The following is a 20,716-nucleotide window of genomic DNA, read 5'->3' on the forward strand; positions in this document are numbered from 1 at the left end:
AAAGCCGGTATCTTACCTGCAGTCCATACTTTGCATCAACAACAGATATAATGCCTAAAAGAGAATATCAAAATGGAGTAAAACCATTAGCCGTTTTCAGCGAATTTAACAATGTTAGCTTCATGTACAACTAGTAAAGTGACAGTAAATAACAGTATCATCACACTTAAAATTGCTCACAATACTTTCAGTGCTTCCAGTGCATCTCAACATTAGACTTGACACTTGTGTTTCGTTTTTGGTTTTTTGTTTTTTGTTTTTTTTTTTTTTTTTTTAAAGTCTACTAAGCCAGGTAAGAGAAATTCATACCAGACGGATGCCTCTCCTTCTCCTTCCAGGCCAAAGCAAATTGGCAGAGAGATACTTCCACAGATCATTAAAATAAATTAAGGGGACTGACTGAAGTACACAGTTATTTGAAGTGACCAGGAATCTGCAGTTGTCTAGCAGAAACTTTGGAAGCTGTTTCCTACACAACTGAACAGTTCCTTGACTAGCTGGCTGCTTCACAGCCTAACCAAATTGGTTCAGGGACTTTTTTTTCATCCAAAACCTAGAAGTTTTTTTCTAGCTAAAAACAACAACATTCAACATGCTCTTAACTACTGACAGATTGTATTACAGTAAACTCAGATATTTAATAGAACACAGCAAATGTTAAAGTAAACAAGAGTACAAAAGGCAAAAACAACACAAAAGACAGATAATGAAACATTGAATAAAAATAATAGAAACTGAATAGAAACCATAATATCACTCCTAAATAATGCTTAATTACATTTAACTAATGAGGTGTTTTCTTTTTTATTTATTCCCCCTGGTATCAAAATCAAGATCTCTCATTATCTGATCCCTCTGCAAAACATACACAACTTTTGCTGGCTTCAGTGAACTAAAACAGCTCATCGAGTATACAAGCATCAGAGCAAGAAAATGGGTCTTTGTTGTTAAATCTGGGGATGCGAGAACCAAGATTATGTCTTTCAAACATCTTCTGAAATCTTGCCTTAAATTATAAGAATACATTACACTAAACACAGGTAGTACAAGCTTGCGCTGCTTACCATCAAGATAAATGTCACTTCCCAGCTCAGAATCAACCCAGAACACGGAGGCCACAGCTCCTAAGAAGTACAGTAAATTTAGCTGCAAAATTAACATTAATAGTACTGTATTTAAAATTCTTCTCTTCCAAATTCAGATAGCATCATAGAGGTCAAGTACCCAACCACGTGTTTTATCTATCAGCTGCTACATTATGTTTGTGTGCAAATCAACAGCTATGACTAAGAAAAGCTTTAAAAACCCCACACAGATGCATGTAAGTTGTCTGAACTAGCTTAGTACCTCAATAGTATTAGCCCAGTGCCATTACTGTACTCATTACATGGCTCCCTCATTTTTAAAGACTTCAGCGCTACTCCCTTCACCCATTGTTTCTCGGTCACCGTCCACACATTTTATAGAAAAAAAAGGGGGGCATTTAAGAGATAAAACAGTTAAAGGAAAATGGTATTGGGATGTGTGGGAGAAATCAGCTCCCTCCCAGGGATCTTTTCCGCTTCACCAGCTTTTCTGAACTTTTCTATGCAGCTTCTTTCATCACAAATCAACAGTATGAAGAAAGTCAACAATAACTGAAGACAGAGAAGAATGTTTTCCTTATCTCTGATCTGCACAGGAAAACCTCTGGCCTAAAGTATTTTAGGATAAATTAGGTTAACAAATCTCTAATGTAGGTTCAAATTGAAGACAGGTATTATGCTGGAGGTTTAACAGTGTAAATCATGACTGACCCATCTGTCAAGGCCATGCCTGGCCTTCTTTTCTAATGAGCATTTTATCTGTGGACCAGGGCAGTGCACTGCATGCCATTTACCTCAACTCTAGCAAAGTTTTCAACGCTGTATTCTAAGACATTCTTGTAAACACAATGCAGCATTACCAACCTAAGCAGAAACACAACTAGACAAAACTGGTTGGCCAGCAAGATCTGAAGGCTGCAGTTAATGGGTCACATCCTATTTGGAAGCCAGTATAAGCAGGGTATTGCAGGAGTCTATCCTTGCACCTGTCCCTTTTTCTAACCTCTTTAGTAGCAGTCCAGAGAAGGAGATAGAGGACACGCCTGCCAAGCTCACATAGAGCATCAAACTGGGAAATGAAAAGTTGCTTAAGTGTAGCCCTACCACTTAAGGGTAGGGCTGCCTTTCAGAGGGGCAGTCAGAAAGGAAAGGGCAATCGAAACCTGATGAAATTCAGCAAGAAGAAAGGTCAAGCCACACACTCAGGAAAAGCCTGCCCCTTGCAACAATACAGGCTGGGGAGCTGGTCTATGGAAATGGCCCTTGGGATCGTGGTCAGCAGAAGCTGTGCGATCAGTATACCATGAGAATGAAGAAGGCCAACAGCATCCCAAGCTGTTGGAACAGGAGCATAGCTGAGGCAGGTCATTTTCCTCGATTTAGCATTTTTAAGACCATACCTGGATAGCACTTCCAGCACAGGGATCCCATGTACACAAAAAATGTCAGTAGACGTGTATGAGTTCAGTATACGATCACAGGAATAAGGGGTTCAGACCACATATACCAGAAATATGCTTTTTCACCATGAAAAGGCAGGCACAGAACAGGTTGACTGGAGTTGTTCTATCACTACCATTCTCTGACTGAATATCCTGCAACCTGATCTTATATCTTACCCTGCTTTGAGCAGGAAGTTGGACTAAAGACCTCCCAGCATCCTTTCCAACCTGAAATAGTCTGTGATTGTGTAATTTCAACATTTATATTTCTTTATAATGTAAAACAGAACATACTAAGCTGATAAGCCTAGAGGAAAAAGAATCCAAAAGCATTTGAACCACTGTGGTCACATTCTATCAAGGATTTAGAAATTTGTGACCTGCAACCTGTGTGATATATATGGCCCAAGAGCACGCTGCTCCTTGCTTTCTGCTAAAAAGACCCTGTGAAATAGATTCTAGCAACTGTAGGATGTGCTGCATATTTACAAAAAAAAAATCACAAGTTGTCATGAAACAAACCAATTTAGCATGTATCAGTGCTACAACATGAAAGACAGAAGGAGCTAACAGCAGCGACAGTACTCGTATTTTTCAATTATCAGACTCTTCATTACTGACAGACTGTCTAAGCAAATAAATCACAGAAGAAAACAATAACTGAACTTATTCTAATGCCTAGAGCTGTCCAGCTGAACTGACAAGATGCAGTCCTCCAAACATCACTCTGTAACACCACCAAATACCTGTCAATCGTTTACAGGACTTACTCATGCAGGCTACAGCAAAGGCCGCAAGATCTAATGGTTTTCTGGTATCTATTGATTTTTTCCAAAAAGCTTAATAGTTTTCCAATTTGACTCAAATAGGACGTGTGAGTAACAGAGGCCAAATCAATGTCCTTCCTTCAAAAAAAAAAAAATTACTTTACTATGACAACTATTTAGCTTTGAGCTGGAAAGTGTCAATCTACTAAACGGGAAACAACTGAATTGCCAGTAAGAATTTCCTCCACTCTCAATCAACGACACATTTTTAATTGGTATGGCTCAGAGACAACCATTTAGATAGTTATTACTAACATGAACTCCACCTGAAACACCTTTTTATAATAAATATCATTAAACAGTACACAAGGAATTTGTAAGATCTATTACTGCCCTCTATATACCAAACCAATGTATAAGTTTACTTATAAATGTACTGTTTGGCAGTACATTTTATGACTTCACAGAATACAAGGCTTATGACAACCAATGTAACACTAAACTAGATGATAATAATCTATACTTTCAAAGGAGAAACACAAGTCAGAAAAGACTACTGAAAGCTAGCTCTTCTCCAAGCCTTACCAGTTATTTTGTTGAAAGACATATATTCTAACTGGATTTCTGTTAGGCTTTAGAGTCAATCTAAAGGTTAAAAGTTTAAGAACAACAACAAAAAACACTACAACCTCTTGGTGCACCAATTCCCTTCACCAGTTCAGTTTCAGTCTATACAGAAACCAAAGCATGTGACTGATGAGTCACCACTTTATAATACATTCTGAATGGTGAACTGACTGGTGAGCAAATGAACACTTCATAAAAACAGGATAATTATAATGGTTATGAAAAACAAGCATAATGCGAACTACCTGGATCTGCCAAACCAGTTGTTTCTAACAATATATAGTCAAATTTTCCTCTCTTTTGCATGAGGTTCTCAATAGCCTTCACACCATTGTCCCTATAAGAAGAAACAATTAAACCTGAGAATAGAGAATACAAGTAAAACATATATAGACATGTTTTATGTAAACATATTTATCTTCTGATGCAGAACACAGTAAGAGTATCATCAAAGCAAAGGTCTGAGTCAGGACTTACAGTCTACACTTAAAATTCAGTCATCAAGATGCTGTTCCACTATCAGGTAAATAGCAGTTTTCTGTTTTGTTTTAGTCTGAAAATACTATTTGCCCACTCCCAAGGGTGTAACAATGGTCATTTGAATGAATATTCATTTTCAAACACTGAAATAACTGTAAAGCACAGCTGTATGAATCTATAACTTTTTTTATTTGTAAACTGAGATTTTAAAATGAAGGGGGGGGGGGCAGTGGAGACCAATCAATGTTCTCCTGTCTTTCTCTATCACATATAGCAAAATCAAGATGTGTAACTGAATCAGCTGGTGAAGTCAAAACATATGGTATTTTACATAGGAAACCAATGTATGTAAAAAAAAAAAAAAAGTACTAATGGCAGCATTCTTTACATCCCGCCATACAACACAGTACAATAGGATCTTTGTTTTCCCCTTACTATCCCGTTTGTAAGACTAGTTCTTCAAATTTTCTGGACAAATAAATTTATAAGAAAGGTGATGGTTTATCAAAAACAATCCAGCATTCAAATGAACATGGGAACAAAACATAACAAAACCAAATGCACTATTACTTTTCAACATAACCATCAGTTTACAATTCAGAATATCACATTTCATTAGGCCACCAAGCTCACCCTCTACCCTTTCTGATGAATAAAACATTCAAGTGTTAATCAAGATAGAGTAAGAAACACCATGTAAGGATTTGAACTGGAAATTAGTTCACCTGAGTCCTAGTTCCAGCCTTCCTGTTTAATAGCATGTACTAGTAACAGAAGACAGAGAGCTCCTTACCTTACAATACCCAACTGGTGCTTATATCAACGCATTTCTAAAATACATTTCTACCTATCAAATTCCAGTTCTCGTTTTAACTGACAAAAAGAGGTCACAGTCAACACTACCATCAGTTCTACGAATCTAGACCTCGGTCTCCTCAGTTCCCCAAAAACCATTTGTAAGAACTCGCGTAACAGTCATTCCTTACTTTACTGAACAGCACAGGCAGCCATTTCTGAGCTCTAGCCATTCTTCATACAGTTCTCCCCCTTGACTGATTGCCAGGGATTTCTCCAATGCGCTGCCTGGAAAAAGAGGAAGTACTGTAATTTGAATCCAAAAATCTGTGAAAGAATGCCTGCAAAGGAGATATGAAAGAATCAGGTTGGCATACATTTCACTCTTAAATTACATTTTATTTTCAGAAACTGTTTCTAATACACTGTTCATAAGTCAGTATTTTCCATTTTTTGAGACAGTTAAATAACAAAGTCAGACTGGTTCTACAAACACCAAAACCCAAAGGATAAACATGACAGCGCAACTGCAACTAACTCTGCTAAAAGCAAGGGAAAAGGCTATGTTATTTTAGGCTCCATGACTAGAAGTGACATGCATATAGAAAAAACATCACCACTAAAGAAAAACAACACTACCACAGTGCAAACTGTAAGCAACACTGACCATTATATATAAAAGTTTACCCACCAACAGTTCATTTTAATTTCCATCTGCTTCAGAATGAGAAGGCCAAATGGAGGTACAGCACTTGCAGCAGCATAATATATTCATTTACTTGACTTCAAGGAATTGAAGTGATGTACAAAACTGATTAGCAAATAGTAATTTTCCATTAATACCAACCAAAAGACTTTTTGCCATTTTCTAGGATGTCATAACAATAATCTCAGCAATGAGATGTTCTTGATTTCCAGCAATTTTATATATATTTTACAGGCAGAAATAAATAAAAATAATGTTTCTACAGGTCTACATACCTTCTCCAAACTCATTGAGTATCACTGCGATTTTTTTACTATGTTGCTCTGTCAGTATGTAATTTAAAAGAGTTGTCTTCCCAGCACCTAGAACACAAACATCATTTCTGATATGGTTTTAAAAGCGGCTAAATTTTCAAATTAAAAGCAAATACTACTGTGGGCACACATACATCAGACGAATCTAATCTCTTCTGAAATAAAAGTTTTCAGTCTCGCATCCTGCATTCTGTTATAACACCGTAAAAATTAAACTGAAGGAGATTAAACTGAAAAAATTAAACTGAAGGAGATTAAAAAATTTGAAGGAGACTTCAAAGACTATTAGCTCATTTTATCTGAGCTTAAAAACAAACAAACCAAAAAAAGAGTCTTCTCTTCACAAAGTGCCAGTGCTCAAGTAATTTACAAGCCCTTACAAGCTGGGCAGCCTTTTCCTAGAAAATTCATGTTTACTGTGTTAACAGAATAAGCATTTATTCTTCTACCTCTCGTTGCTTCTTCAAAGCAGCAGTTTTGTCATCAGTAGTGACTGTGCTCTACGTGCCATGGGACGAGGCACCATTAAGCAACCAGTAACACCACACTCTCAGGAGTTTCATCCCACAAGAAAACAGGGGTTTGGTGAGACAACCCTCCTTTGCGTCCTCGTTTTTTTTTGGGGGGGAGAGGACAACGGAGTGCAAAGTTTTAAGACAAGTTTCGGAAGGGGGTGTGCAGTCCCAGTCCTTTACTGCACACACCTTTATGCCGTGTTCCCAATCACCGCGTTGGTTTAAGAGAGGGAGAGCAAACCTTTGGTTCGCAAAAGGAACCAAAGAAACCGCGACCAACCAACCTAGCACCTCGCTGAGACGTTAAATGGGGTCGCCATTAACCGGGGACACCCCCACGGGGCGCCGAGCCCGCAGCGCAGCGCCTCACCCAGGTAGCCCGTGATGATCGTCACGGGGATCCTCCTGCCGGCGTCGGGCCCCTCCGAGCCGCCGCCGGCGATGGGCACCAGGGCCGGGCACTCCTCGTCCTCCATCACAGCGCGGCTAATGGCGGATGCGCCGCACCCCCTCAGCCCGCCGCCGCCACCCTCCCCCCTCCCCCCGCCATCCTCCTCCTCCTCCTCCTCCCCCACTGCCACGCGCCCGCCTCCCGTCACGGCCCGCCGCGGGCATGCGCTGCCCGCTTAGGAGCATGCGCGTCTGGCTGCAAAGGCTGGTGAGACAGGCGTTAGTGAGAGGGGTTTTAGTACGAATTAATAAAACGAGTGTCTTAATCGTGTTTGTGTGCTTGTTTACTTCTTTGGGCGGTACACACGCTTAGTGTTTGCCTTTGAATCCTCTTACGTTTTTACAGGTTAAAACATCCCTGTGATGTGAACGATATTCAATGATATTTCCCTGTAGCTAAATAGTTTGACTTTACTTCAGTCACAAACGTGTAAAAATCTGATCTAAAAGTGATCAAATTAGTTACATGATGCATTAATTTAGCTTGTCCATGCACGTACAATTACTTATTCCAACAGAAATACCTATAACTATGCGATCGTCTAGATACTAAGGTAATAAGGAAAGCTCAAATGCAAATTATTATGCTCTTGATTTTTTACAGAAATGCAGGGCTTGATTTTTTCTGTTTTTTTGATTGTTTGTTTATTTTTGTTCTGCTTGTAGTTAAAATAATTCATGTTGCTCAGTATTATAAATCTTCTGCCTGTTTGATAGAATTTCAGTAAAGGCCTGAGCATGAAAGCCTTGAGTTTAACAAGGTGACAGGCCTAGGTACCTTTAATAAATGAGGATATCTGACAGAAATTAGTTGTGGAGTTAGTGTTGCCTGAATTGTGAAAGACAGTAAATCTCATCCATTCCTTATATCGTATAAGCTTGCAATTTAGGACCAATACAAGATGTGATACATCTGTTTGCAGTCTTGTTTCAGTCAGGTAAATGTTACAGATCCTGTTTTAAAGGAAAAAACTTGCCCATTTTTCAAAACTCTTTGTTTGCACTCTGAAAGTGAATTCCAATGGCACATGTTTCTGCTGTGCTGAGACTGCTCAGTTTTTCATAGTTCTGCTATTAGGGCATTAATTAACAAAAATTGTAAAGATTTCCACTGTGAGAAAGCTGTGGACAAAAGGAAGAAAATAATCAGAGAGGTGTTGGAAACTGACATGTTAGCACGACAGAACGTTAAAAAAAAAAAAAAAAAAAAAAAGTTATAATACTGAAATTTCATTTACATGTCAGTGAGACATACAGGGGAAAAAAGATATGATGAGACCAGTGTCCTGGCTCTGCAAGTTGTTTTGCTTTTCATTAGTTCACATGTGCCAGGTATTACGTTTCTCTGGAACAAAATTACCCAAAATAAATAATGTGGTTTCTGGGTTTCCTTTCAAATTTCTTGAAAGTTTACATTCAAACATCAGAAATTTGCTGTATTAGCTGTCCTTGGATTTCTGTTGAACTTTGTAATAAGGCCTACTATGTGAATTTAAATGCAAAGCCTGCATATTTTGTTGTGGTGGCCACTAAAATGAACACAGCAAACTGGGTGGCATAGTCAGAGTGGTTTATTCTAAGGCATTTCTCTTCCAGTCACACCATTAGAAAGTGGTGAAGTGTTGATAGGTTGGAGGAAGTCATATTTAACTGCTAGTTTAGGTGGTTTTGGCTGCAGTTGAAGTAAGCTAGTACCTCCCAAAATTCTGAAGATCTCAGTGCAAGCAAGTAGTTTGTTTCAGACTGATTTCAACAAAGGATAAAAATGTTTATTTAGGCTGTTACTCTTTGAGGAGAATTAGGGAACAAGACTGTAAGAGCCATGAAAGTAAGGAAAAAGATGCACTGAAGAATGTCGCAAGATGTTGCAAATGCTGTTGTATCATGTATCATTAATGGGAACATGATGTGATTTAAACAACAGGAAAATAAAAACGTTGACATTTCAGTGGTATATAGACTATAACAGTCTTAAAGCATCATGCCTTCTGGAGAAGGAGGTTTCTGTACGGTATTAATAGTGTATATAGTAAAGTGTAGTTCAGCATCCCAGAGAAAGGTGTTGCTGCAAATCAATACAACAATACCTTTTTTTTTGTTTTGTTTTGTTTTGTTTTGATGTTGTTTAATCTGCAAAACAATGAAGGAACTGAAATTTTCATTTTTGTGATGAGTTCAGTAGCTGCTTAACAGCCCCATGTATCTCAAAATACAAACTGGTAAGCAGAGGCATAACCTTAGTGTGATTTGCACACTGCCCTGGGTACATTAACTTCTTTCTTGTTTGTGAATGCTGTTTAAGTATTTCTGTTAAGCTTTCTCTATTTTCTTATCTATATTTAGATTCTATTTTCTTATTTGTATGTACATTGAGAACTTCTCATGGCAACTGTTATGAATGTACTTGTGGATGTTTCTGCTACACCCAGTGTGGACACACAGGAAATAAACAGATAAATAAAGAAGGTTTGAAAGCCTTTTGCTTGAGCAGTCTTCTGAGAAACGATGTCCAGTAATAACTGGTAAAAAAAACTACAATAGGTAAAAGATGTAATGCTGGCCCAGATCTTGCAAATACTGTGATAGATTCCTATAGATTCCTGGCACAGTGTATGTGGAGAGTCGGTGTCATCAGCACGTGCTGACCTGAATCAGGGAAGCAATTCAGGTGCTGTCAGACCTCTGTAGCTGCTGCATTGTAGTGAGATTCAATAATGAAGTAAGGTTCTGCCCATGTGAAGCTCTGAAAATGACTTGTATATTGAAATATTAACTCCCTGATAAAAGGAGATTGTCGGATTATTTTATTTTATTTTATTATTTTTTTTTAGTGAACACATCATTAACATGGAATATAAGACGTGGAAATGCTTTTAAAACCAACAGTGTTACTTCAGTTAGTACACCTACTTTTTGACACTTCTGCTTTTTATGACTGGAGTGTAGTACGGTGTTATGCTTTAATTTGTTTTAGTGAAACACAATATTTGAATAGAGGCATGGCCTATAGTCAGAATTTGAATATCAACATATACAACCTAGCAGGTTCCCTAATTGTACGTAAGAGGATGGTGGTTATAATGGAAAATATTATCTATCAGCGTTGCCTCCACCTAAGTGCTGTTTATGTGAGCATTCTGTTGAGAGTTCTGCCTATAATATTTATATTTCTACAGAAGAATTTATATAGATTAGAGGTAAATGAATGGAAAAAAAAAGAAGATTCACATAGGCTATTGCTTTGTTTCTAGAATCAAACGTTCTGTGAAAAGGCAGCTCCAGTGTGGTCTAAGTTCCCTTTCTTATGTTTCACCAACACAGAAATGAAACTTAAAGATAGAAGTGTTTTGTTGTTGTTGTTGGGTGGGTGGGTTTTTTGGTTTGTTTGTTTGTTTTTTAAAGGATGGTTGAGAATTTCTTTGCCAATTTCTTTCATACATCAGTAGGAGTAGTAGAAAAGTACACTTTTCTTAGATTTAGCCTCCTAATTTTCATATAAGAGTTTTTGTTTTATTAAACTTGAAGTGATCTTAGACATTACTGAGATTTATGCCAGTGAGAGCACTGCACATGACCAGATCCAGCTTCCCTTAGCAAGAGTGTGTAGTGGCACTGGCTAGATGAGCCAGCAGCATTGTAGGATGGTGTAATGTTAGCAAACATTGGCAGTCATTGTGTGCTGCTGGCAGGTACTGAGATCATCACAGTTCTCCTGTCGACGTGAACCTCCAATACTCTAATGAGATGATCAGGTAATGGTTATTCTTTACTGAAATTGCGTATTACTGGTGTATTTTGCCAAGGATGCAAGGTTACCCTTCTAAAAGATACTGATAATATTCCTGTGGACTTAATTCAGCTTTTGATAAAGCATCAAAGGCGTATCCTCCGCAAAGAGCAAGGGACGCTCAGAGCCTCACCAGGGCTTCATCATCCCCGACTGTCCTGGGCCATAAAGTTGGGTTTAGTGGTAGGCACCCTGCCATGCCATACCGTTTTTTTTCAGGTATATGACTGCCAGTAAACAAGTGACTCCTAATTTACACTTCTAAGGAAAAAGTTTTTTGAAAATGCTTGTCATTACAGAAAAAAGCCCCCGGTAGATGGCGCATAGACACGCTGTTTATTGTCCCTGCCAGTGCTTCCCAATCCCGTTTGCCTGTTCTCTGACAATTTCACAAAACATTGGGTACAGTAGCTGCTCTGGCAGTACCACCAGTCAGCAGCACCTCGCTGCCCTTGGAGGCTGGCCTTGCAGCTCCTCACCCTGCCCAGCTGCTGGTGTCCTACCTCCTTCTGGCCAGGTTGCAGGAGCGAGACCAAAGCGGAGTGAGACCAAAGCAGGGTGAGAACATTTGAAAATGCAGTGGAGTTCAGAGGATGCACGCCTTTATGACAGATTCTAGGGCTGAAATGTGGTGGTGAGTGAGGAAGCAATCATTAGGATCACAGTCTGGGATGCTTGTGTCTGTGACTGGAGGATGGGGAGATGGGGAATGAAAGCATGCTTCCTTCCAGTGTGTTGTATGCAAGACCCCCCAGCATCTGCTGACATCCAAGCAAGCCAGGTCTGGAAAATCACGATGTGTTACAAACTGCATTTTCTTTGCTTTATCTTGATTTTGTGCTCACTTCACTCACACTTGGTTTGATGGCTTTTTTCACCTCTTGACTGGAAAGACCTTCCTACTTCTATTTCTAAAGACATGACTAGACTTCACGGCCTTGTATGCAGTAGGTCTGTTAGTTGCAGGAATTCAAATAATGACAGGCTTTAATAATAAGCTGAAGCAACAGTATTGACAAAATTTTATTGGATCAGATAGTGTAAAAAGTCCATCTATTAACATCTCATCTGATAGTAATCCAACGAGCTAAAAATATGTAAACTTGCATGACAGAATTCCTTCCCCCCCCCTTTTTTTTTTCAGAAACAAACAAAAAAAAGTGCTGAAATAATAGATGAAACAGAATACTTGATGACTTTTGCTTCTCATATGATGAAGTAGGCTGATGATAATTCAGTTCATGCAAAAAAAAAAAATGAAAACTTCTAATGATCTAAATGTTTGGGATGTAGCTGCTGAACATACTAGCAGCCATGGAAACCGTCTGTCATGGTTTTGACTGGGATAGAGTTAGTTTTCTTTATAGAGGCTTGTATGGTGCTATGGTTTGGATTTTTCATGAAAACAATGTTGATAACACACTGATGTTTTAGTTGTTGAGGAGCAGTGGTTACACAGAGCCAAGGACTTTTCAGCTTCTCATGCTGCCCTGCCTGCAAGGAGGCTGTGGGTGCACAAGGACCTGGGAGGGCCAGGACAGTGGATCCCAACTGACCACAGGGGTGTACCACACTATATGATGTCCTGTTCGGCAATAAAAGCTGATGTGAAGAAGGAGGATGAGCAGGGACATTTGGGGTGATGCTATTTGTCTTCCATTCCAAGTGATGACCCTTGCTTCTTGGAAGTGACCGAACACCCGCCTACTGACGGGAAGTTGGGGAACCTTATCTCAACCCATGATTTCTTGCACTTTTATCCTTCCAACTCTCTCCCCCATCCCACCTGTGGAGTGTGAGTGAGCAACTGTGGTGCTCAGCTGGGAACATTTTGCTAACAGCTGTGACCATGTGCCCAGGCTGGCAGATGACCAGGGCATCGCTGCTGTTCCTGTGCGGCTCTGCTGGACAGGCTGGGGCTCCAGAAGAGAAGACTCAAGTCAGAAGGATGGAGACCTGTGGGTGAGCCCACATGGGAGACGTACACCCCAAAGCATCTCTGGCCATGGAGGAGCCTGCTCTGGAGCAAGTGAACCTTTAGGCATCTGTGGCTGTGGCGATGTCTGTGCCACAACAGGTGCACCTTGCAGTGTCCATGCCCATGGATAAGGCCATGACAAAAGGCACCTCAAAGTGTCTGTGGCCGTGGGTGAGACCACAACACAGGAGGTGTCTGAAGGGGCCCCTGAAGGTCCCATGTCACCATGCCAGCGCAGGTACACCTTGAGCTGTGGCTGTGGCTGTGGATATGTCCATGCCACTGCAGGCAGGGAACAGTGGCTGTGGACAAGGCCATGATGCAGCGGGTAGGCCTCTGAAGAATCTGTGGCTCGTGGGTAAGGCCATGATGGAGCAGGTGCACCTCTAAGGGACTGTGGGCAGTGGACAAGCCCAGGCTGGAGCAGGGGCGAGGGGAGGTGTTCATTGCAATGTCAAACCCTATGGCTTGGTCCAAAAGCACAAAGCGTAGAGATTGTAATGGATATGCCTTCAAACTGCTGTAACCCATGATTTGAGCTGCATTTTATAGGGAGCGCTATAGGAGGAAACCTCTGCTGCTAGCCAGGCAAGGGGCAAAGGGAGGAGCTCATTGCAATATGGAACCCTGCAGCCTGGTCGGAGGGGACCAAGGGTGGAGATTTTGATGGATTTATCTTAAAATTTTTGTAACCCGTTCAACCCGATATGAGTCACACGTTATAGGAAGTCCTATAGCAGGAACCACTCAAACCAATGGAGGATGTCTCACAAGAAGCAGTGCAAGTGCAGCAGTGACCCAACCTGAGCTGGCCTTGGTGTCCAGTAACTCCATGCAGCACACCACCTCTCCTGTCCTGAGCAGCCACCACAACAGGTAGAATCTAAGTCATGGACTGAAAAAACTCAGTGGACATTTTATGAAAATTTTAAGGGCATTTCATGGGGGTCGTCCACAGACTAAGTGAACAATATCTGTGTATTAATTGAAGGGAGGTGATTAATTAAAAGGTGTGGTACTTAGCTGCCTGCTGGGGTTAAACCACAACACCCTAGTTTTGTGTTTCTCTTCAGGTGCTTTTTCCCACATGTGACAAATTATTTTTGAATTATCCTTTTGTCCTTGTTCACAAGAAAAAAAAAAAAAAAGAAAGAAAAAAAAAAGTGGAAACTGCAAAATTAAGAGTTGTGTGAGATTGAGATGTTATATGCATTACTGCCACCTCAATTTGTGTGGCCAAATTTGGCAATCAAAGAAGGTACCACGTGAGCTGTTAAGATAAAGCCTATACTATTTTTATAGCATAAAAGTTGAGGTAATGATTTCTTCTTGAATAGTTAGCAGTTCTGAAGATACAGCTAGTAATAGAACCATGGTCCTGTCGTCAAACAAAAAAACAAACAACAGAACCAACACCCCAAGCCCAATTAACCATACACTGCAGTAAAGGAAGAGTGAGAAAGTCCTATTCCTTCGATTGGGCCTGCAGTGAACAGAAAGATGGGTGTGAAACCTATTTATTGCCAAAACTTTTGTCCTGCTGTCTCTACATCCAGACAATGTACAGAATGGTTAAGGGAGCTACTTGCTTATTTTTCATTGCTTACTTTTCTCCTCCTTTGCTTGTAAGCTGCTAGAAACAGACTCATAGTTAGAAAACACATAGCACTTCATGAACGCTTTAGAAATTAAACAGCGAAAAGGATGGTTATGGTTTTCAGAAGCAATATTTTGAGAAACAAGAGACCTGACTTCTGTGGACAAGTAGCTCTTCTAATGACAGGCAATCTATAATGCAGGTTTAAGCTACCTGAAAACAATTGCACATGATAGCAGTGACCTTCTACTGGTGAAAAACTGCAAATGGAGTTTTTTCTCCACTACTCCATTTACAGAGGGGTTAGAATGCAGCTGAGCTGAGAGAGACTATCTCAACATGTGTGAAGAGGACATAAGTAATGTCTCCTGTCTGTTCTGCAGTGAGTCTGGACAGCACGGAAAATGCACAAACTGGTGTTTATTTCATGGCATCTTAAGAAGAATGTGGTTTTTATTAACATCTAAACTAAATTTCTGAAAAAAAAAAAAAAAAAAAAAAAAAAAAAAGCAAATAAGAGAAAATAAAGTTATTTATATACCAGTTTTGAGTAATATATTAAAAAAAAAAAAAAAAAAAAAAAAAAAAAGTAATCTAGAGAGGCCAGGATACTAAAGTAAATATTTCAGCTCATTTCTGATGCATAGCTTTCAAAGGTGCTGAGGCCCTTGACTCCAACTAGAGTAGGTAAGAAATGCATGTGAAGTGCTCCAAGAAAAATCAAGCATTGGGTGTTTTGTGTCAATTGTGTGTTTATTTTATCTCAAATTAAGCTCTCAAAAAATAGGCTTATCAATTAAAATTGCATGGGTCTATTAAAAAATGTTTAATTGTTCTTGATTTTTCACTGTTGACACAATGAGATTGCAAATGGCCTGTCAGAGTGCAGGTTGCACATCTGGAGTTTCTTGCATGTTAGTAAAATATCTATTAAACCCACAGCTGGGTTGAGCACTGGAAACAGTTTGGAAGGAGTGATCAAGTTTCAACAGACATGCGCAAGTGCGCAGAAATAAGGCAGTGCAAAGCATTATCTTGCCTCGTCCAGTATCTCTGACACTCAACAGTTTTCTTGAGACCAACACACATGCCGGATCACTGTTATGAGTGATTTGTAACCAAGTGATAACTAAGTTGAAATTACAAGTAGGTAAGTGGCGCTAGCTTTATCTTGGTGACGTAAAGAAAGGATGGGTGTGGTGGGTAAGTTCTGTCCAAAAAAGTTTCTAATGTATTCTTCCTAAAGCAATTGTTTTCCAGTTAATAAGTGTATTAATAGTAGATTTCAATATTTTATTTCTAAGTTTTTCAAACCTTTCTCCAAGATCTCATTCTGCTGTAGATCTTTGCATGTTTTTCCCCTAAACATGTCTGTATTTGTTTCCATTTTCAAATTTAGTTTTAATAAAGTTTTATTCTTTTTATTCTTCCATTCCTTGCTTCAGTTGACTTATGCTGTTTACCTGTAGATACCCTTCCGCTCACTGGGAATGGAGAAACAAGCTGTGACTGCCTTTCAACAACTGAATCCTAACATTGTTTTCTCCAAGGCAATGATTTAATAAAGACTGCCTAAACTGAATTGCCTCTTCTACCCAGAATTCATTTACAGAAACCATTTCTGGCTTCTGTTTCCCCTTTCAATGAAGCTCAAGTTCTGCTTATTGCAGAAGCAGTGAAATCTGCACCAAGGCCAAGAGAAGCATACCAGTCAGGAAACATCGCTTTGCAACACAACCACAAGATACTTACTAAAAATGGCTGTCTAAAAGAGTCAAGCTGCAAGTGAAGGTAAAAAGTACAGTAGTGGTGCCTGCTTAGAGCCAAACTTATTGGTAGTTGTAGGTTTTCCTTACTAGTCAAGTACTTAAGGGGTAAGAGGGTGATATATCCAGGGTGCATGTGTGTATCGGCAAAATATCATCACAGGTCAAGAAGTGACATCTATTCACATCTTAATCCTTGGTTTCACAGACTTTAAAACTGTGTTTCATTGTGGTGAGGTGTGCTCCTCCTTGTAGATGTGGCTTGTGGCTTGCATGTATTCAATAACCAGGTATTGACCTTCATGTGCTTCCAACCTTGCCACCTCCACCTGTCTGAACCCTTCCATCACCGTGCTGGGGGGACAGAGAAGCGACCCCAGCTATTCCCACGCATGCAAAGGGCAGTGTGTGGGTGTGCAACACCAACACCACGGCTCCACAGTGACAGGGGCTGGGGGTGTTGGCAGGGATGCTCAACACTTTCCACAGGTCTTCGCCTGCAGGTGCGAGGCGAATTCTCCACGGCAAATTCTCCCGGTCCAGTTCCTGCTTTCTCCACTGATCCCCTCCGGATCCTTCGGAAGGATCCGGGAGGGAGCAGGGTCGGGAGCGGGGGCTGCGGGGCGCGGCGGGGTCGCCGGAGCCCCCCGTCCCGGGGGAGCGGGGCGAGAAGCCGTCGGTGCGGAGCGGCAGAGCCCTCCCACTGGGGCCGATTTCGGTAAGGAAGGTAAATGCGGAAGTTGCCACCCAAGAGCTGTCAGACGGCCGCCGGCTCCGTAGCCCGCAGCATGCAATAAGTAGTAGCATTAATAACAATAATAATAATAAGTAATAACACAGGCGCCCGACGTGCGTGCAGCCGGCTTCTGCCCTCCTCGGCGGCCGCATGGCGACTCTGCCCGCCGCAGAGAGGAGGGCGTTTGCCCTGAAAATCAACAGGTGAGAGAGAGACCCCCGCGGTGGGACGGGACGGGACGGGACGGGGCGGGTCGCAGCCCCCCGGCCGCGGAGCCGCCTGCCCGCCGCTGGCAGCCGGGCTCTGCCGCCGCCCCCGAGCCTGCCGAGGGCAGGTGGGGGCTCCTCTTCTTCCTCCCTCTCCTTCTCCTCTTTCTCCTCCTTCTCCTTTCCGCACGCAGCGGCAAAAAGATCTGAGGCTGAAAGCGTCGCACCTGGCAAAAGGAGGGTTTATGTAGGGCGTCCGTACTGCGGTAGTATCCCCCCGTGCGCTTTTTTTTTTTTTTTTTTTTCCCTCTTACCCTTTCATCTATGAAAAGAAAAAATCCTTCTGATTAGAAATAAATGTATCTTTCTCTCCCCCGTTGAATCGAGTGGGTGAGTTAGCTGTTGAACACCAAACTCTGAGCTTGCAGACTGCTAGACTCTGCTGTCTCTTCCCAGGGAAGTGGTGACTCTCAGCTGGTCTCTGCAGCAGCAGTAGGAAAGCAAGACAATTATTTTCACACTGTTAAAGGGAAACACGGGCCAGCTTTTCAAGAGCATTGTTGTTTGAGACAAAATCTCTGTTTCCAGGGTGTTGATGTAAGTACAAGGTAACTGAGTTTGCTGACACGTAAAAGAGCAAATAGCACAATGGTAATACATGTATAAACTGAGGATAAGGCCAATCTCTGAGCCAGAGAGAAAAGTATGCACAGAAATTCCACCTCCCCGGCAATTTATTGGAAGACTTGGGTTTTCAGTTACAGAGGATAAAATTAGCTCCACTGCGATATGCCTTTCCCATGGCAGAGTACACATCAGTGTACCTTTCCTTGTCCCTTGAGAATTCATTTTAAATTTATGGGGAACATACACAAGGGTGAGATATCATATTGAGAAGCCATCAGATGAGTGGTTCCCTGCAGGGTCCTGCCGTGTTTTCTGATCATTTGGAAGCTTGTTTGAATATACTGTAACTGGCTTGGATTTAGAGGGCTTGGATTATTTTTTTTCTTCCTATTTTTAGGGTCAGCTTTCTGGCAGCTTTTCCCAGCTGTGGTGATGGTCACTGTATGTCTGTGTGACTAAAGCCTTGCAAAGGAGTGCAGTACTACCAATTAATCTGGCATTGTTTTACAAGGGCTGACAAAAGTTTCACTAGTAAGAACTGTTGTTAAATTAAACCATTTGGATTTTATTTTTATTTATTTTTATTTTGATCTGATAGCAAAATATTCAGTATTTTTGGTAGTAAGTCAAATGCTCAAATATGTTACTCATCATGTTCTGGCTGCAATTCCATTTTAACAACCTGCATGTTTATTTGGCAAGAAAGAATGTTCTCTTTTACACTTTGGTAGGAATTATGTGTATTTGCTAGCAGAACATCATGTTTCCCTTTCTTCAGAAGGACCAGGCCATTTTTACATGACCCTTGGTTTGTTTTACTGACAGTAGAGTAGTATGTTTCACAAGAAGCTCTTTTTTTTTTTTTTTTTTTTTGAATCTTCAAAATAAGAGGAATATAAAGTCACTGTCTAAATAATTTACTTGTCTGTGCACAAAAGGCTGTTCTACAGCTATAAAATTGTGTTCCCCTTTCTTCAGAGTTCCTGAGCTTACTTCTTCAAAATACAACTCTTAATGAAAGTTGGTCATTACTGGCAAGGCATCATTTACAAGAGCTATTACATTGTATAATTACTCTCCATCCACTACAAATACATCTGCAAGCTCTTCTCTTTCTTGCTCTTTCTCTCACCAGTGGCTTGACTAAGCTATACAGTTTTCAGCGAGGACCAGTAGAGTTTTACTGGTTCCTAAGTACAACAACACTGGCTGTCTCCATGATCTTATGGGTGAGCCTTTTGTGTTTGTGGAAAACATGATAGATATGCAACCATCTTACAAGCTGTGCTGACCAAAGTTCTGTAAAAAAAATAGCACTGGCATAATCCAAAATGTTGTGTTAGTGCTCTGGTGTCATGATTTAAAGTTAGCATGAGTCCTTGATCATGTGCAATGGGGGTTGCAGATGCTTCAGGAATGACTATTACATGACAAGCATCACAATTGCTTAAAATAAGGTCAAACTTTAAAATCAGGCTTTAAAATAAGGATTTGTAGGCTGCATATGCAACCTACATAACCCACATAACCACATCTTCCTATAATTTTATTTTTCCTTCCACCCATCCTGTGTTTGTTGCCCCAACCTGTTGCTTCCTGCCTTTTTAATCCTGCAAAGACTTGCACATGTGTTTTTAATGCACGCATGTGTGAGTAGTTCCTTCTGTTTTAATGGGATAACTTTTATATATAACAATGTTCATCTTATATGCAGAGTGAAGGAGCAAGCCCTTAAATTAGTGTCCCTCATGCTAGGCAACGTTCTTAAAACCTACTTGTGTACTACCTAGAGCTGAGTGGCTGAAAACTGAGCAAGACCACAGAAAACATCCTATTCAAATAATATTTATTACTGTTACATGAGAAATTAAATTTGTTTACAACTTAGACTTCATTTCAAAGAATGTATAAAGGTATCACTTAAAAGAAAATAAGCTATATGTGTCTTTCCAAATGGCTTCCTGCACAAGGCAAAGGAAGGGGAATAAAACCCTCCTAATTGTGCACTACGGGGAGATGTTTTTGGTGCTGTCTGAGAGTGCTAGGGGTACAAAGTTTTCAGAAACCACCATGGAACATGAAAAAGTTGTTTGTCCATGCTGAATTGAGTAACTCCTAGATAATAACTTAAAGGTACCTGGACTGCATGTTGTAAATGTTTCTGCTTTTCAATCACAAAATTTCTAACCAGAAACCAAGAAAATTTATTAAAAAAAAAAATTATTAAAGTGCTGAAGAAAGCAATTCTGCTGAAGAAAGAAATCATTGGCAAAAGTGTGGGCTCTAACATGTAGCAATTGAGCAAAGTATGTCTGAGAGGCAATATAAGCTGAATTTCAAGCAGCTTGCCTCAGCAGTGGGTTAGGATAAACATAACATTCATTAAAGAAATTTCTATTTTTGTTACTTTTATTTAGCTAGTATAGTTTATTATTTTATCTTCCACATAGATCTTTCAGTAGTAGTACTTTGTTTTGACTTCAAGTGAATAAAATTATTCTTTAGGCACCTACCTGAACAATCAAAACATTTCAACAGATACATTACAAAACAGAAAGCTATATCAAGAGCAGCACTACAACCCCTTAACATATCACTTAACTTCGTCATGTGACCCATGCATTTAAAACCCTTGCAATAGACATGTTTCTGAACTCTCTCTGCAGACCACCGATGTTTGCATTTGTGAGTGATACAAAACATTATCAGTATTTAGTCCTACCATTTAATTTCTGTGCTCTTGAAATTGTCCAGTTGCCAAACTTTTTTCTTTTTTTTTTTAATTTTTTAAGTATACTTAAGGATGAGTTTAGAGTCATAGATCTATATTTAAAAAAT

General features: G+C 40.3%; 2 protein-coding genes across 5 annotated transcripts in view; one reads left to right on the forward strand and one right to left on the reverse strand.

The window, feature by feature from the left end:
• Positions 1 to 7,265, reverse strand: part of LOC311427393 (zinc-regulated GTPase metalloprotein activator 1A-like) — a 28,938-nt gene extending 21,673 nt beyond the window's left edge. For 2 of the 3 annotated variants that reach the window (XR_014687334.1, XR_014687335.1), the window contains exons 1-6: positions 7,102 to 7,261; positions 6,178 to 6,264; positions 5,388 to 5,484; positions 4,167 to 4,258; positions 1,065 to 1,124; positions 17 to 54 (exon numbers count right to left, since the gene is read on the reverse strand). Coding sequence is in view for 1 of the 3 variants with exons in the window: in XM_084504713.1 (XP_084360839.1) it covers positions 17 to 54; positions 1,065 to 1,124; positions 4,167 to 4,258; positions 5,388 to 5,484; positions 6,178 to 6,264; positions 7,102 to 7,207 (480 nt within the window). In the remaining 2 variants the exon portion in view is untranslated. Of the gene's footprint in view, positions 1 to 16; positions 55 to 1,064; positions 1,125 to 4,166; positions 4,259 to 5,387; positions 5,485 to 6,177; positions 6,265 to 7,101 lie in introns of all 3 variants that reach the window. The other variant, XM_084504713.1, reaches the window with a different exon arrangement.
• Positions 7,266 to 17,059: 9,794 nt separating this feature from the next.
• Positions 17,060 to 20,716, forward strand: part of DOCK8 (dedicator of cytokinesis 8) — a 94,942-nt gene continuing 91,285 nt past the window's right edge. The window contains exon 1 of one of the 2 annotated variants that reach the window (XM_084504714.1): positions 17,060 to 17,248. In XM_084504714.1, the coding sequence (XP_084360840.1) occupies positions 17,196 to 17,248 (53 nt within the window). In that variant the 5' untranslated portion in view covers positions 17,060 to 17,195. The remainder of the gene's footprint in view (positions 17,249 to 20,716) is intronic. The other variant, XM_084504716.1, reaches the window with a different exon arrangement.

This window comes from Aythya ferina, assembly GCF_964211825.1.
Source record: "Aythya ferina genome assembly, chromosome: Z".
Classification (NCBI taxonomy): domain Eukaryota; kingdom Metazoa; phylum Chordata; class Aves; order Anseriformes; family Anatidae; genus Aythya; species Aythya ferina.